The sequence below is a fragment of the Fukomys damarensis genome, unplaced genomic scaffold (genome assembly GCF_012274545.1).
Source record: "Fukomys damarensis isolate Sample0158 unplaced genomic scaffold, DMR_v1.0_HiC HiC_scaffold_35, whole genome shotgun sequence".
In the NCBI taxonomy this organism is placed as follows: Eukaryota; Metazoa; Chordata; class Mammalia; order Rodentia; family Bathyergidae; genus Fukomys; species Fukomys damarensis.
The window spans coordinates 4215162-4232004 of NW_022900947.1; the positions used below are offsets into that span (position 1 = coordinate 4215162).

Below are 16843 nucleotides of genomic sequence, written 5' to 3' on the forward strand. Positions count from 1 at the left end.
GGCCAGGAAGTAGAGAGAAGGGAGAGATGAACCCTTCCAGGTCACACCCAGTGACCACCTCCCAACCAGGTTCCATCTCCTAATAACAACTCAGCTATAGGACTCCTGTGGCCCAGTCCTCTTCCAAAAGCCCTGCCTATGAGCACATGAGGCTTCTGAGGGACATCTAGATAGAAACCGTAATACTACAAATGTCATTAGTTAAGATGAGGTCACACTGGAATAGCATGGCCCCTCATCTGATCTGACTGGTGACTTAGGAGCAAGGGGAATTTGGCCATAGATGTGCACCCAGAGGGAACATGACGTGAAGACTGGGTTTGTGATGCCATGTGCCAAGAAGCCACAAGAAGTGAGGAGAAGAGCCAGGGGCAGGTCTTTCCTAGGATCCTCCAGAGGGAGCAGAGTCCTGCTGACCCTCAACCTGGGACTTCTGGACTGCAAGAAGGAACACTGCTGCTGCTTCAGCCTTCAGTTGTAAGACGGTCATGGTAACTTTAGGGAACTCAGGGGTGGGTACTGGTGCCCTGGAGTCTCAAATACTAGGTCTGTAGGACACAGTACCCTTCCCTGCATAGCACTCAGGTGGAAACACCCTTCCCAACAGACTTCCAGCCTTCCAAGCTCACCTGGGGCAGCTTTAACCCACTTCTACCTTTGTCTCAAACTCTTGGAGCCCCATCTAGACTGACAGCGCTCACCATTGGCTCCTGAGACTTGGAAGAAACATGTCTGCCCCACTTGTCTGGGACTCCCCACTTCCCTTTGGCTGGTCTACTTCCTAGATCTGATACACCATCAACAACACATGCCCAGTTTTTAAATTCCCTGGAGTCTTTTCCTGCTGGCATGGCAGGGAACAGCCTATTGGATGTTTTGACAATGAGGGAGGGGGTTGATGCTGCTGGCCATGGCCATTCTGGGATGCAGTTGTCAAATTTATCACCACATGTGCTAACAACAGATGGAAGGGCACTTCTGTGAAACGAGCCCAGTTAATGAGCATCTTGGAATCGAGTGTATTAACAGGAAATTGGAGGTGCAGTCGCCCTCAGAAAGGAGCCAGACCAGACCAGGAGCCAGTTGCCATCAGAAAGGTGGTTTGTTGCAATTTCAAAATGAGGCACCATGTGGGGAGGGACCACACGGGGAAGCCTGGGGGAGTCAGGAGAGGAGGAGCAGTGGTGGGGTTTCTGCAGGAATGACAGGGCCTGCAGGGTGAGCAGTCTTGGGATCTGATAATTAGGACAATTTCCACACAGGGGTGTCAGGGCAGGAGCACCATGGCCCGAAGCAGAGCCACACACAGCAGGTGTTGGGGGAGCTCTGAGTCTGCTGGCCTGTGTCTGAAGAGCATGCTGCTCAGGAGTTGTTTCCCAGCTTGAGGTCTGGTGAGGCCTGGCAGGGGATAGCAAGGCCCCAGCACTGAAGGAGCAGAATGCAAAAAACAAAAACCAGGGCCCATACTGGAGAATGAATGTGCTCTGTGGGTGCAGCCCCTGCATTACCAGCTCTCCAGATTGGGATGGGCTTGTGAACTCCCACAGTGCCCCTGCAAGGCTATGGGAGGGCCTGGGCTCCTGTGAGGTTCTGTGGACCCCCAAGTATCACCTGGGAAATCCTCCTTCTCTGCTGCCCCAGCCTCCGTGCCTTCTATTGTCTCAGTGTCCAGCATGGATCCTTCTAGGCCACACTCACCTGTTCAGGTTTCTGTCCCTGCCTTGGCCCTGTATCAGGACTACAGAAGTCCCAGTGCCCTGCCTGCAAGAGGGTTGGGGGAGAGCTAGGGTGGTACCCACTGATGCTCAGTGGTGATGGGCAGGCATCCTGGGAACTGTCACTCTGGAGCACGGGGTCCTTGGACACAGAGGCTACACATCCTTCCACCACAGGCACAATGCTGACTGGCAGCAGGTCTGCCGCTGCAAGGCAGGGACCACTTCTGGAGCAGGGAAGAGAATGGGGATAAGATCCAAGGAGCTTTGAACAGTGCCCAATGCAATGCTCCCCTCTCTGCCAGTCTTTGCAGCAGTTCATCACCACAGGCAGAAAGACCCAGAGCTCACCTATGCCTGTGGTCCCTGTTGTTTCCACCATAGGCAGCAAACCCAGCTAAGACCAGCCATGCCCAGCTTGAGCCCTTCACCCCACAACCCAGAGCTGATGAGCTGTTACTTGTGTCCATCCTAAGACTGAACATCCACCCAGAAAGATCAGGAAGCTAAGCAGACACCATGGAGCAGAGAGGCCTTTGGGAATGTGGGGACTTTGTGAAACTAGCAGGTCTGAGCATGATGAATAAAACATTACTGCATGTACAAAGTGTGATCAAAGATACAGGGATTGTTTAAGAAAAACTGTATTGCAATACAAGACACCTTACGACGAATCCCTTTCAAAATCCTCTCTCTTGCCTCAAACATACTTATGCCATTGTTCTTGCCATTTTCTGCAGCAGTTCTGGAAGTCCTCTTTCATAAGTGTCTTTAGCCGCACTGTTATGGACACCTCAGTGAGCTCAATACGTTCAAAATATTTCCCTTTCATGGTAATTGTGACTTTGAGGAAGAGTTCCAGTGAATGAGGTGGATGAGGACAAAGCCAGCGCCATGTTTTACAAGCCCGTCTTTCTGTTGGATGGCACACAGCAGCAGCATTTGTGTATTTTTGCTTGCACCTCGTAAAAACACTCAGGAAAGAGAACTTCCTGAACTGCTTTAGAAAGTAGCAGGAACATCAACATCCCAAAATCAATAGCTGTCTTGTACACAAATTACAGACTCACTGAGAGAGAAATTAGGGAAACAATTCCTTTCACAGTAGCATCCAAAAAAATGAAGTATCTAGGAATCGACCTAACAAAACAAGCAAAAGACCTGTACACTGAAAAGTACAACACTCTAAGAAAAGAGATCGAAGAGGATATAAGAAAATGGAAAAATATCCCCTGCTCCTGGGTAGGAAGAGTCAACATAGTGAAAATGGTCATACTACCAAAACTGCTATACAGATTCAATGCAATGCTGATTGAAATCCCAACACTATATTTCGCAGAACTAGAAAAAAGAATCCAAAAATTCATTTGGAACCATAAGAGACCTAGAATAGCAAAAGCCATCCTAGGCAACAGACACATGGCAGCGGGTATAACAGTTACCAATTTGAAACTATACTACAAAGCCACTGTGATAAAAACAGCATGGTACTGGCAAAGAAACAGACCTGAGGATCAGTGGAACAGATTGGAAGACACAAAAGCAACTCCAGATGTACTGAGCTACCTCATCTTTGACAAAGGAGCTGACCATCCCCACTGGAGGAAAGATAGTCTCTTTAATAAATGGTGTTGGAAAAACTGGATCTCAACCTGCCAAAGATTAAAACTAGACCCTTATGTCTCACCATGCACTAAATTAAAATCCAAGTGGATTGAAGATCTAAATATTAAAACAGAAAAACTACCCTGGTGTGAATAATCTGCAATAAAACATAAGATCCTAATAAGATTACTGTCATTTAGAAATGAGAAGAAAGGAGCTAAAGGTGTAGGGAAGGTGTGATGGGTAGGGGAAGGGTAATAAGGGAAAAGAAAAAAATGTGAGATAATGAAAAGATGAAAATAAAGTGTTTGTAGATGGGGAGGGGAGGAGGGGGTGAAGGGAGGGCAGAGGTAAGGGGAAAAAATGAGAATCAAGACTTGTCATGTAGAGGTACAAGATCCCAACAATGAATGTAACTGTACCGTATCCCTAAAATGTACCAATAAACTCAATTAAAGATGAAAAAAAACCAGAAACACTAAACTTGCTGGAAGATAAATTAGGCAGAACTCTGGAAGACATTGGCATAGGAAATGACTTTATGAACAAATCCTCAGTAGCATGGGAACTAGCAGAAAGAATCAGCAACTGGGATCTTGTCTTATTAAAAAGCTTCTGCACTGCAAAAAGAAACCATCAACAGAACTAAAAGACAACCTACAATGTGGGCAAAAATTTTCACCAGCTGCTCCTCAGACAAAGGACTATTATCTAGAATATATAAAGAACTCAAAATAATCAGCCCCCCAAATATAAAGACCCAATTCAAAAATGGGCATCTGAAATGAAGACATTTCTCAGATAAAGAAGTAAAAGCAGCAAGTAAATATATGAAAAAATGTTCCACATCACTGGTCATTCGAAAGATACAGATGAAAACAACACTGAGATTCCACCTCACCCCACAAAGAATGGCTGCTATCAAGAAATCACACAATAACAAATGTTGGTGGGGTTATGGGGAGAAAGGAACCCTTTTCCATTGTTGGTGGGAGTGCAGATGGTGCAACCACTGTGGAAATCAATATGGAGATACCTCAAACAGCTGGGACTAGAGGTTCCATTTGACCCAGCCATAGCTCTGCTGGGTATCTTTCTAAAAGAATTAAAAGAATCATATCACAGTGACATATGCGCACCTATGTTTACAGCAGCACAGTTTGTAATAGGTAAAACATGGAAACAGCCCATTTGCCCATCCGTTGGAAACTGGATAAAGAAAATGTGGTTTTTCTGTAAAATGGACTACTCAGCCATAAAGAATGAGAAATTAGAGTCATTCATAGGAAAATGGATACATTTTGAGGATATACTCCTAAGTGAAATAAATAAGTCACACCCGTGTAAATACTGAATAGCTTCTCTGGTGTGAAAAACTACAACAGTACACAAGATCCTAATGGTATAATTGACAATGTGAAATAGGAAGAAAAGGGCTAAAGGTGTAGGGAAAGTGGGAAGGGTAGGGGAAAGGGAATAAAGGAAAAGAAAAAAATATGAGAAAATGAAAAAATGGAAATAAAGTGTTTGTAAATGGGGAGGAGAGGAGAGGGTGAAGGGAGGGCAGGGACAAGGGGAAAAATGAGAACCAAGACCTGTCATGTAAAGGTACAAGATCCCAATGATGAATGTAAATGTATTGTATACCTGGATTGTACCAATAAACTCAATAAAAAGAAAAAAGAAAAGAAAAAAAAAGAAAGTAACAGGAACAGTGGGATGAGTGTTTGAACTGAGGGGAGGATTCTGAGGGGAATGTATTGTATACCTGGATTGTACCAATAAGCTCAATAAAAAGAAAAAAGAAAAGAAAAAAAAGAAAGTAACAGGAACAGTGGGATGAGTGTTTGAACTGAGGGGAGGATTCTGAGGGGGTTTTGTGTCAATGTCTTTTATTGTAATACATTTTTAGAGTTTAAACATTCACTATATATTGTGACCACACATCACATTTAGTACTGTTTATATTTCACTGAAAACAAGGCTCCAGCTTGTTCTCTGAGACAACACTTAACAAGCCCAATTCTGGGGCCTTTAAATAGCAGTGGGGACTTCCCTGTGTTGAGCATGGCCTTGGAGAGCGGATGGCAGGAGGTGTGGCGGATGCCATCGCAAGCGTACCTGTGCCCCACAGAGGAACAGGCACAACATTTCACTCAATGCAGAGCACCCAAAATGAATGACCAGAGAGGCATACAATTAAATTCCTGTGCAGGGACCTAAAAGTCACATTCCTTGTGTAGCCACCAGCTCAGGTGTGAGTTTTCACCTGACCTCTGGCCCAGGTGCTTCTGTGAGCTTTGAGGTCCCAGGAAATCCCTAGCTGGCTTTGGAGAAAAATACCTGGGTGGTTTCCGTATGCAGGTGAAAGTCTGAAAATGAGAGCTGGAGGTGTTAGTAGAAAGAACAGAAGTGGCCATGAGGGCGCCTCCCTGCTCCACTGAGTGCCGAGCACCTGAGAAGACCCGGCTTTGCCACAGCTGGAGTGTGTTCCCTCTGTGCGCACTGCTCAGCGACCTGAGCCGGACCCAGGGGAGCCTGTTGGGTCCTGGGGCCACCCCTTCTGCTTGCCTCTGTGGTGCCTAGGATCATGTTCTTTCTCTTACATTCGTGTTTTGGGATGTGGATCAAAGACCCCCAGCACCTTGGGATGTAACTGCATTTGGAGATAAGGTGCTTAATTAAAACATTAAAAGGAAGTCACAAGGGTGGCCCTGGTCCCTTCTGCCTGATGTTCTTAGAAGAAGAGGAGATGAGGTCACAGACTGCACAGCAGGACCCATGTGAGGACACAGGGAAGAGACGCCCCCTGACCCTTGCTGACTCCCAGAATCTCGGATGTGCCGGAAGTAAACATTTGTGGGTGAAGCCCCCAGGTCCCCAGGCTCTGGGACTTTGCCATGGTGGCCCTAGCAAATGACACACCTGGTTCCTGACGGGGCTGATCTGCTGTTCCTGGTTCATTTTCCATCCCTCAACTCCAGGGATTGCTCTAAAATCCACTGGAAGTTTATTCCTCTGTGGCTCCTATGGACCTCAGAGCAGAACCCAAACCACTGAACCCCAGAGTCCGACACGGAACCTGAGGACTAGCTCACCGAGGTAGGACAGGGCTGCCTGGGACATCTGCCAAGGGCAGTCACGGCATCTCACTGCCCGAGATGTGGTCCCCAGAGCACCTGTGTCGGACCGCTAAGCCGACCTGAGCAGGTGCCAGGGGACCCGAAAGTGTGGCACTACTTCCCCATCTTGACAATGAGGATCAGAGAGTGATTCCAAAGGTTCACGAGTGAGGGACATGGGAGTCCTGTACTTGTCCCCACTGCACCCTGAGGTCCCCAAAGTGGGAATGAACAGCAATAACTCAGAGGCCAAACTTCAACGGAGCTTGTCTCAGCTTGATGCCCACGCCCAGGATGGGAACAGAGGAGGGCTTGGCCTGTCAGCCCTAGACCGTCTCACAAGGTCCTCTGCTGCCCAGCACCCACGCTTTCTACTGCAGCACCCCCAGGAGTCCCCACGGGCTTACCGTGCTCGTCCAGCAGGATGTTGTCCGGCTTGATGTCCCTGGAAGAGAAAACAGAGACGTGGGCCACGTGGTTCCTGGGGTCTACAGAGGGCGCCCTGATGCCCGCCCCGCCAGGTCCCAGATGGGACGGGTGCGTCATCAGGCTAACAGAGCCCCTGGATTCTCACTTTCTTTTCTGGCCTGGAGCCGTAGGCAGATTGTCTGACTATTGTTTTTCCGAAATATATTGAATTTTTGACATCTGTGCTCCAGGATCCAAGAGACTCTCACCATGGACATCTGCACTCTTATTTTGCCAGTCCAGTAGAGACCAGGCGGTGTGTGTGGTCTGTGCCAGTGGCCTGAGGCACGTGCCCACTCTGAGGTCGCCTGGACCCGGGCAGGGACACACAAAGCCAGAGGCCAGCACACAGCAGCCCTTGGCCGTATCCAGACCCCCAGGCCTGCTTTTGTGTGTATGCTCTGTGAGCTTAGATCACTTTTATAACTTTAAAAGATTGTAAAAACAAAGTCACTCACAAACCAATGAACAAAAATGGAAAAGAGTGCACAACAGGGACTGATGTAGCCCTGGAGCCCTGAAGTGTTGACTCTCTGGTCCTCTGTGAAAAGCATTTCACACGGCAATCTACGTGGCAAAATCAGAGGCCACGTCACCATTATAGCAATAGGCTTTCCACTCCAAGTGACACTTTATAAACTTTTTTCCCCAATACTAAGTAGATTGATCCTAGGGACTTTTCACTGAGCGACGTCCTTAATCTTTTTTTAAAAAAAATATTTCATTTTGAAACAGGGTCTTGCTAAGTTACTAAATTGCCCAGGCTGGGCTTAGATTTGTGATCCTTCTGCCTCAGCCTCCTGGATTGCTAGGATTACAAGTGTGTGCCACCATGCCCAGCTTTCCAAGTGGCGTTTCTAAAGGTGGGGGCTCTGTTTTCTGTCCGTCTGCCCCGGGAGCAATGCTGGATGCTGTGAAGGAAGGTGGGACACAGGCCATCGAGGAAAGGACCTGGGCCCACTGCTAACACACACGCACTTGCCAAAGCTCTGTGCTGAAACATGGATTGTAGAAACGCACGCTGCACATACTCATTTATAATAAATGTCAAAGCAACTGAGACTAATGACAGCTTTCTAGGCAATGAAGGGTAATCACCCAGAGTTTATCAAATATTCATTCTACCTGAGAATGCACTGAGGTTGTCTGTAATAAGGTCAAACACTGCCTTCCTCGGGAGGAAAGAAACACTCAGCCCATATATTTAAACTTTTAGTTTCATCGTGACTTTCTGAGCCCATGAATTTTGATGAGCATTAAGTAAATGGGCTCCTGCTGCCAAATTCACAAAAATAATCTTCCGCAAACAGAGGGACTATGTGCAGAGTCGGCCAAGGAGTCCCGTGGGAGGCACAAACTTGAGAAGGGACAAAATCAAAACAGAAGCTAGAAGCTCCAATGTCAAGCGTGAGTGGCTCCCTGAGCAGGACAGCTCCCAGCAGGGAAAATAAAAGCCTTGTCAGGAATGAAAATGACGTAGCAAGGGTGAAGCTCATCCCAGATTTAGGCTGTTGTAGAGCAGCAGAGGGGCTTGCATTCCAAGCCAAGCCCCTCTCCTGCTAGCAGGGTCATCTCTGCCTGTGTTTCCTCTAATGAGTTGATTACACATCCAGTACACGACGTGTGTTCTGTGAAGCTCTCAGCATGCAGCGCTTACACGTGCCCTCTGTGGTCACCAGGGAACCACAGAGTAAGCCACAGGGTCCTTGCTGCTTAGAAGGGAGACAGGCATGTGAACAAAAGGCTGGAAAGGAGACCTCTCCACATGGCCAGAGGAGGCCTCTCCGAGCAGCACAGGTCGCCTCTCCAAGGCCACGCAGAGCCGGTTCTGCACAACCCAGGGAGCAGCCTGGGCAGCAGACAGCCAAGGGGAGGAGAGGTCTGATTGCGATGTGCTTTGGTCCCTTGATCAGGTTCCGTCACATGGCAATGCTGATGAAATGTCACGCCTGTGGCTCGGCCACACTGGGAGACTCTGCCCCAGCAGCCTGGAGGGAGGCTCTTTCTCGCTGGCTCAGAGGACCTTTGCTGGCACAAGGGAGTGGGCACATGGAGGGACATGCGGCCCCTCTAGGAGTTCAGCACGGTCTCTAGCTAGCAGGTAGCAAGACAGTGGGGACCTTAGCCCTTCTGCCAAACTTTGTGAGAGCTTGAGAGAAAAGAGGAGCATGTGTTCCCAAGCAGAGTTCTCAGGAGATCTGGGCTTGCACCCTCAGCCCAAGGACATCATCACGGTAGTGGTAATTAGTTAGGCAGGAGGAAACAATTACATTGGCCAAGTGATCTTGGGCAACTTTTTCCGAGCCTCATTTTCTTTATCTTTTTACTTTTTTGGAGATAGGTCTTGCTATGCAGTTCAGCTGGCCTGGAACTCACTATGTAACCCAGGCTGGCCTCAAACTCATGGCCATCTTCCTGCCTCAGCCTCCCAAGTGCTGGGATGACAAATGTGCACCACCACTGCACTTGGCAAGGGACGTGCGGGGGCCACCATGGCTCCTCTCAGAGGAGCTCAGGAGGGCGCGGGGGCCACGTCTGGAAGGTCTAGCAGAGTGAGTCAGTTCTCTTTCCCAGGAGACTTCGGGCTGCCTCCTGTGGAGGAGGGGAGGCCTCTGAGTCCTTGAGGGAGAAGAACGCTGTGCAGGCAGAGCATCTTATCAGAGCCTTTCTTTCAACCATTTCCTCCAGCCCTATTTTCCTCGCTGATTGTATCTCAGGCCTCCAGCGTCATCCTGCTGAAAACCAGGGCTCGTGCATCCAGAAAGGGCACTGGAAACCTGACGGGGATGGGGGAGGCTGTGGCGATGTTTTCTGAGGACAGGGCTGTAATTTCAGAGCTAGGCAGGCTGACACTGCAGGGACAGAAAGTAGTCAGGAGAGGCTGCAGAACCTGGTTTCTTCCCCCACTCCAATGGAACCCAGCATAAGCCATCAGCTGGGCTACTTTAAAAGCAGATGCCAGGGAGGGCTGTGGGAACGGGTCTGCCTGCGTTCCGGTAGGGACTCCTTGGTGTTCTGTGCTGGCGATCTCCTGCAGCCCTGAAGAGAAATCAAGGGGCGGGCTGGCAGGGTTAAGTGTCTGCTTTACAGCTGAAAAGTTGGCCCTTGTGGAGATGGCATGAGGTGTGGTACCTAGGGGGTGGGAGGTGGAGGGAGAAGGATGAGAGAGTCCCAGACCTGGAGGCCTCTTGCAGGCCGAGTGGTGACAAAGGCACACAGCCCGCTCCGAGCCTCAGCTGACAACACCCGCTCTAGGGGTTTGCAGTGAGGATTCACTGAGACACTTCTTATGCTTCTTACGACAGTGACCGGCCCAGGGCCAGGCACAGTGGAGGCAGGGCTTGTGTTGCTGCCGGAAGTGGCAGACGCTGGTCAGTGCTGGGGTCCAGCCAAGGGTGTGGACAAAGGGAAGGGCGGCCAGGTGCACTCACTGGGGCTGGGGCAGTGATTTCAGGTTGCCCTTGGCTGACCTCTGGCTTGGTTGGCCAGAGGGGGACAAGCTGACGAGGGACAAGAGCTAATGCACTGGGTTCTCACGTCTTGGAATCGCACTACACTGGCATGCGTGATAACAGTGAAGAAAGCAGATAGCATCACCACTCATGGTCATTGTTCCGCTCCTCTCTCTCCTGTGTCCCATGGAGGGAAGGGACCGGGTGCAGGGCACAGACCCCAGCATGACGCCGCCATGTTCCCAGCAGTGCTGGTGATGTTGGCATCGTACTGGCTGCCACCTGAGCACATTTGATGGTGCATAGTGGGCTGCGTGGCACTGCACAGTGGGGACGTCTTATATGTCACCTCTCCCGGCCCCGACACGTCTTTCAGAGGAGGTAGGTACTTTATGGGTGAAGGAAGAACTATTCACAGAACGTCAAGGAGGTGCCAGCTTCCCCTTGAGACTTGTCGGAGATCGAATGTTTGCAGAGATCTGACCTCTTCCCAAGTTTCCATCAGTGTTCTCCAGTTTATGTGAACAGGTGGTGGGGAGATAAAAGGATTAAGATTCCCAGAACTCTAAAGTAAGCACTCATAATTTAAGTAGCATGCTTACAAGAAATGTGTTCTTTTAAAAACTTACTTTATTCACTTTCCAGTCTGCTTTTTATTTATTACAACCCCTCCATGTAACGCTGCATTTCTTTTTTAATATGACTCAAACGGCTTTAGAAAACATGAAGTTGACCCTGTCTGTCCTCCACAGAATGCCCCTTAGTGGCTTCTGGTGCCCACTGCAATTTTGTGTTTCAAAAAAAAAAAAAAACACCACAAGAAAAAACTTCAGAAGGTGAAAGTGTCTGCTGGGATGTATTTGTCAACTTCTAAATCTGTTGGCTAAGGACAAACACTCCCATCCTTCGTGGACAAAATGGTCGTGACTTTATCGAGAGCCAGGGAAGCAATTTTTGAAATGTGCACGCAGCCTGCTGGGCCAGTTCTGAGCTGCTTCCAGGGTAAGCCCCGTGCTGCACACTTGGCTCTCCTGGTGTCTCTCCAGCCAAGACAGACATCAGCAGGGTGGCCCTGGTCAAGTTGGCCCCACCGCTGTGCACTCCATGTGGGGCCCGGTGTAGACTCCGTCTCTAAGGCCACTGCATTCGGCTGGTCTCCCAGCGCGTCTCCCAGACACTTGGAGGCTGGTAGGATTTGCAGACGTGTCCGCGGAGGCATGGGGCCCCATGAGCTCCTCCACGGTGAGTGGGTACAGCCGTGCTCCTGTCCAGGCACAGTGGGGGGTCGCCTTCCGGAGCGCCCTGGAGGCGCAGCTCGGTGTGATGATGTCTGGCTAGCCGCGCTTAGAAGGCCACACTGCACCCATCGGTCGGTCCGAAAGCTGGCCTGCTCTCCTGGACGCAAACTCCTCCAGGCAGGAACCGCTGAAGCCGCAGAGGAAAATGGCAGAGGAGGAAGCTTGCTGCGCGCCCTGCAGCGGCTACAAGACAGCTGTGTTGATTAGGGAAATTTGCTTCAGACCCTTACTGCGTGGCTCCTGTGTGGGCCTCAGTTTCCTTAGCTGTCAAGTGAGGATGAAATGAAATATGGGTGGGTAGCATCTGGCCCAGTCCCTAGCATGCGGTAGGTGCTCATGAAGTGCTGGTCATTTCGCCCATCCCCCTCCCATGCCCCCTCCCTCCCCGGAAGTCTGGAAGAAGCAGGAAATGGCACAAATGAGAAGCCAACTGCACAGCGATCACGCTCACCTCCAGTGCTTGTGCATTTTTACTGCTCACCAAGCCCCTTCCCATATAACTCACTGATTCCACCTGCCAGCCCAAGGGAAACTGCCTGGTGTTCTTAGGAATGAGGAAAGTGGAGCCCAGGGAGGTGAAGAGGCTTCCCCTCTGGCATAGGGAAAAAGTCGCTGAAGCAGGATTCGAACCCAGCCCACAGCTACACAGAGGGTATTCATTCTTCTCTGCTGTCTGTGTAGGGTGGAGGTGTTGGGGCGGAGCCACATGACTGACTTGTGCATGCCACAAATACATCACAGGTCTTCTCCATGAGTGGACGGTCCTGCCTCCCGGAGCTCTTTCTCTGTTCCCTGCTGACCCCTACTCAGCCCTCTGCATCTGCCAGCTCTTTGCCTGGGTGCCACTTCCTCCCTCCAGCCCTGCTTGATGACCCCTGAGGACCACGTCACACTTGCATTTTCTCACGCATCTCACTGCCTCAGCAGTGCCCACGCGGGTAGGTATGCGGTGGGACTGTCCGCGTCTCTGTCAGCTCTGATGCCACTGAGCGGGGCCTATGGCCAGGTCTGCTGCCCCTCCTGGCCCTGTGCCTGCCTGCAGTCCGTGTGCAGCATCCCGGAAGCCCCACTCAACCTGGACACTGGTGAAACCCAGACCGCGGTCCAGTTCTGCTTTCTCTTGACTGGGCCTGCGCCCACAAGGAGAAAACTCTACTGTGACAATGACGTCCTCTCTAGGGCCCCAGGCGACAGCAGCACGTGGCTCCGCACAGTCCCGTCCACCCAGCCCTTCTGCCCCCAAAGTCCTGATGTCCACAGCCTGCGGCTGCTCCCGCCATGCCCTGTGTCCCTTGGTCACCGTAGCGCTGTCACGATCTGCTTAGCCCATCTCAGGACCATGGAGAGTGCTGCACCACCTCACAATGGGATGCAGGTTGGGGAAAACTTGCTTTATTTGTAACATGTTTGTTACAGAGGGCACTGTAAACGTAAAACTAGTGGGAATGTGACTTTTATTTTATGGAACTGACGCAGGGATGGCTGACCGCATGGAAGGGGTTGCAATTCCCTGAGTTCTTAAGGTGCCAGCCAGTGTTCTACTGCCTAGTGCCATGTTGTCACCCTAGACTTCCCAGCCTCCACAGTCTCGAGCTACATGAATCTCTCTTCTCTGTAAATGACCCAGCCCGAGGCATCCAGTTAGAGCAACAGAAAAGAGACTAAGCCATGGGGTGAAAAGTGTTGCCCTGGGCCTATCTAGGCAGACTTTTTAGGAATTCATCTCCAACTCCAGCATGGGCTCATTAAGACACAGGCTCTGGGGACCATCCTCTGCCCATTCCTCTGCTGCTTTCTAGCAGCTGAGTCGTGCGGGCTCCCTGGAGGTCAGGCACATTCAGTTAGACCGACATGATGGGCAGGCGGGGAGGGGTGCTAATCACCTCTGGATTCACCGCATGAGCGCCGTGAGTGTGGGCCTGGGGCTCCCTGGCACGTTTTGTCCAGATCAGCAGGAGAGGAAACAAGCACAGTCCCAGCACACACTACCCACAGCCGGCCGCAGGGCCTGTGGTGGCACCGTGGAAGGAGGGATTTCCTTTCCTTGATTTTCCCAGGCATGTGGGAGCCCCAGTTTGAAAGCAGTCTGTTGAAGGCATCACAGTGAGTTAATATTTGAAGGGTTGCTATTTTTGGGGCCCAGACTCTCTGAGTATCATCCAACAGGGCTTGCTGCCAAAAGGCATGAGCATCTCAGAGTCCCAGACCGTCAAGGCTGGAAGGGTTTTTATCAGAAACCAGCCACCCTGGGTCTCTGAGCCTTTCTGAGTCTCCGTCTCTTCCTCCGTAAACCGAACCTGTCACTGGGTCCTCCTGGAAGGGTCGGGGTGACAATTCAGAGTGAGGATGCTAATAAAGCAGTGGGTCTGGCCGTGCACACACTGAGGGCTCAATGAGTACATCAGACCCCGAGAACAAGGTTACTTTCTAAATAAGAAGAGGGAAGTGCCGGGGTCATGGAGAGGGCAGCGGGACCAAGATGGACACGGGAATCCCAGTGTTTTTCTCTAGGCTGTTGAGGATCAGGCCTCTCAGAGTGATCGTAGAGAGGGACCTGGGGACCCGCTCATGAAGGAGCCAGGCACCCGGTGGGAGCGAGGCTGGTCCTGAAGCCACACGGGCTGTGCTGTGGGGCACTGTCCCCAGCACGCATGAAGATGCACTCTTCCTTTGACTCTCACAACTGTCCCGTGCCATAGAGGATACCATGGCTCCCATTTTACAGATAAAGATTCTGACACCGCGAGTCACCCAGTGGGGTTGGTATTGTGTGTGGACGTCGCCGGACCACGTTTCCTGGCTATTTGGTGTGATTCTGGATGTTGCATGGTGGTGCTTGGGATGGGATGAACATCTACTCCCTAGGCTCTGAGGAAAACAGATTGCCCTCTACAGTGTGGGTGGGTCTTGTCGAATCAGCTGAAGGCCTAGGTTGGAGGAGGGCACCCTGAGGAGGGGGGACGTGGGAGGGAGGGTAAGGGAAGAGGAAATAAAAAGGAACGAGATGCGATATGAATAAATACCAGGGTTCCACAATAAACGCATTTATCATGTATTATAAATATGCACTAATAAGAAAGGAAATAAAGAAATATTGTTGTCTGCTATTTCCGCCTTTGACTTACCAAGTCCCACAAGCTCGCCAAATGCCTGATACTCTCGAGTTTTGATTGGACAGACTGTGTGTGTCGGACAGACTGCCAGCGCCGGAGGCCAAGTCAGCACTGATCACTGACCAGATCCCTCCCACTACCCAGCGACCACGGTCGCCTCCAGAGTCCATGCTCAGTCAAGCACCACGCAGTCCTGGGGCGAAGAACATCACCAAAAGTCACACACTAACATTGAAAGCTTACCTTGTGGGGCTGCATCAGCAGCTGTCCAGGACACACCTGGGCTCCAGGTCACTGGCTGGACGCGCCCGGCCCGAGGGTAACAGCAGAGTCCCAAGCAGTGGGGCTGTGGGGACTTTCTATTCTCTGTATTCACTCAGCAAGGTCTCCAAGCAGCAGTTCTTACGCTCAGGGAGCCAGCACTCTGTTAGGCGGGGACTCCGCAGGAGAAAAACAAGGCATGGGCGTGGCCTCGCACACCACTGAGAAGTTACTCTGCAGGGCTGCCAGAGGTGGATGGAGTGGGCTCCAGGGGATGAGGGCGAGGACAACGACCACCATCATGGGGGAGGCGCCACTTCCCCGAGGGACCGTGGGCCGTCTTTACCTCTCTGCTCTCCCTTCTCATCTGCGCCAGGAGGGTGCTGAGTCCGACCTTGGGGGTTGCTGTAGGACTGCAGGACCGGAAGTAACAGCAGGACTGGCTACATAGTGACAGTGATGTCCAGGGCAGAACTGACATGTGGGCCTTGTTCCACTTTTTAAATAATTTCAAGATAGCAGCAGCAAAGTACAAAGGCTGGGGTGGCCCTTCGGCGTGTGGGTCTTGGGTGAGCAGCTGCCCTGGGAAGAGGTCCCTGTACACAGAGCGCCTGCGCCGGATCACGCCTGCCTTTGAGTGGTGCGGACGCTTTGTAGTATCAGCCCATCAGCAAAGCTCTGTATCTTTTCCAGACAAACACTTCCACCTTCTAACTTCACTCTGAAAGGCCTTCTGGGTTTTCTTGGGTAGCCCTGGAGAGGTCTGAGGGAGGAGGGAAGCCAGAGCTTGGCGGGACTCAGGCTGGGCAGGTGCGGCGGGGGTGGCTCTGATTTAGCCGGCCCCAGTGCATTTTCATGTTCACCTGATTGAGAGGAGAAGAGGAGCAGGGAACAGCCGCCAACTCACCGCAGGAAGTGTCTGGCGGGGCGGGGCTCCAGCACAGTAATAACGGCCCCCCAGGAAAGGGGCAGCGGTCTCTGCGGGTCTCTGCACCAGCAGAGGCTGGAATCACAGGTCGTTGCATCCCATCGGCCTAACCAGTTTGATACTACAGCAACTCACCGCAGGAAGTGTCTGGCGGGGCGGGGCTCCAGCAGAGTAATAACGGCCCCCCAGGAAAGGGGCAGCGGTCTCTGCGGGTCTCTGTGCACCAGCAGAGGCTGGAATCACAGGTCGTTGCATCCCATCGGCCTAACCAGTTTGATACTACCGGCTCATGCTTAGTTTTCTTTATAGTTCCCTTCTGTTGAAAGCAAGTGATGTTGGCTTGCCTTCTGAGATGCTGCCATAAAGTTCTCCTTTAAAGTATACGCATTACATGAAAGACAAATAAATTGATAAAGAAAAATAACGCGGAAGGCTTTGGTGGATGGTGTGAGAGGACAGATACGGTGATGAAATTCCACGGATGGAGGCTGGGAATCATTCCCATGAATCATCTGGCAGCGGGGGGAACCATTCCAAGAGCACATCTTATGATGGTAAATTTTCAGTGTTTTACCCATTTTGTTGCTATTTTTAGTTTGAGAACTCTTGTCTATGCTTGAATTTAAAAGTCTGAATTTTTAGTGGTGAAAATTTAGGCAGGTGTTGGATGTACTTCAAAGGAGGTTATTTCTAATGTGTCACACCGCACCGTGTGGAAGTCCAGCATCCCCAGGTCCAGGACCACTGAGTAGAGAAGAAGACCCCACTGGCCGGGGCCTCAGTCCCTCCTACGGAGTGGGCTCGAGGGGCTTCAGGAGGGTGGGCTGAGCGGGCTGCGGGGAATGCTGCCCTGGCCATGACTCAGCACCACGCCAGGTACC

At 51.1% G+C, this 16843-nt stretch overlaps 1 protein-coding gene across 1 annotated transcript in view; it reads right to left on the minus strand.

The window, feature by feature from the left end:
- Stk32b (serine/threonine kinase 32B) overlaps positions 1 to 16843 on the minus strand; it is a 248074-nt gene that overhangs the window by 72858 nt on the left and 158373 nt on the right. Inside the window, exon 5 of the mRNA XM_010641811.3 lies at positions 6850 to 6887. Within this exon, the coding sequence (XP_010640113.1) occupies positions 6850 to 6887 (38 nt within the window). The remainder of the gene's footprint in view (positions 1 to 6849; positions 6888 to 16843) is intronic.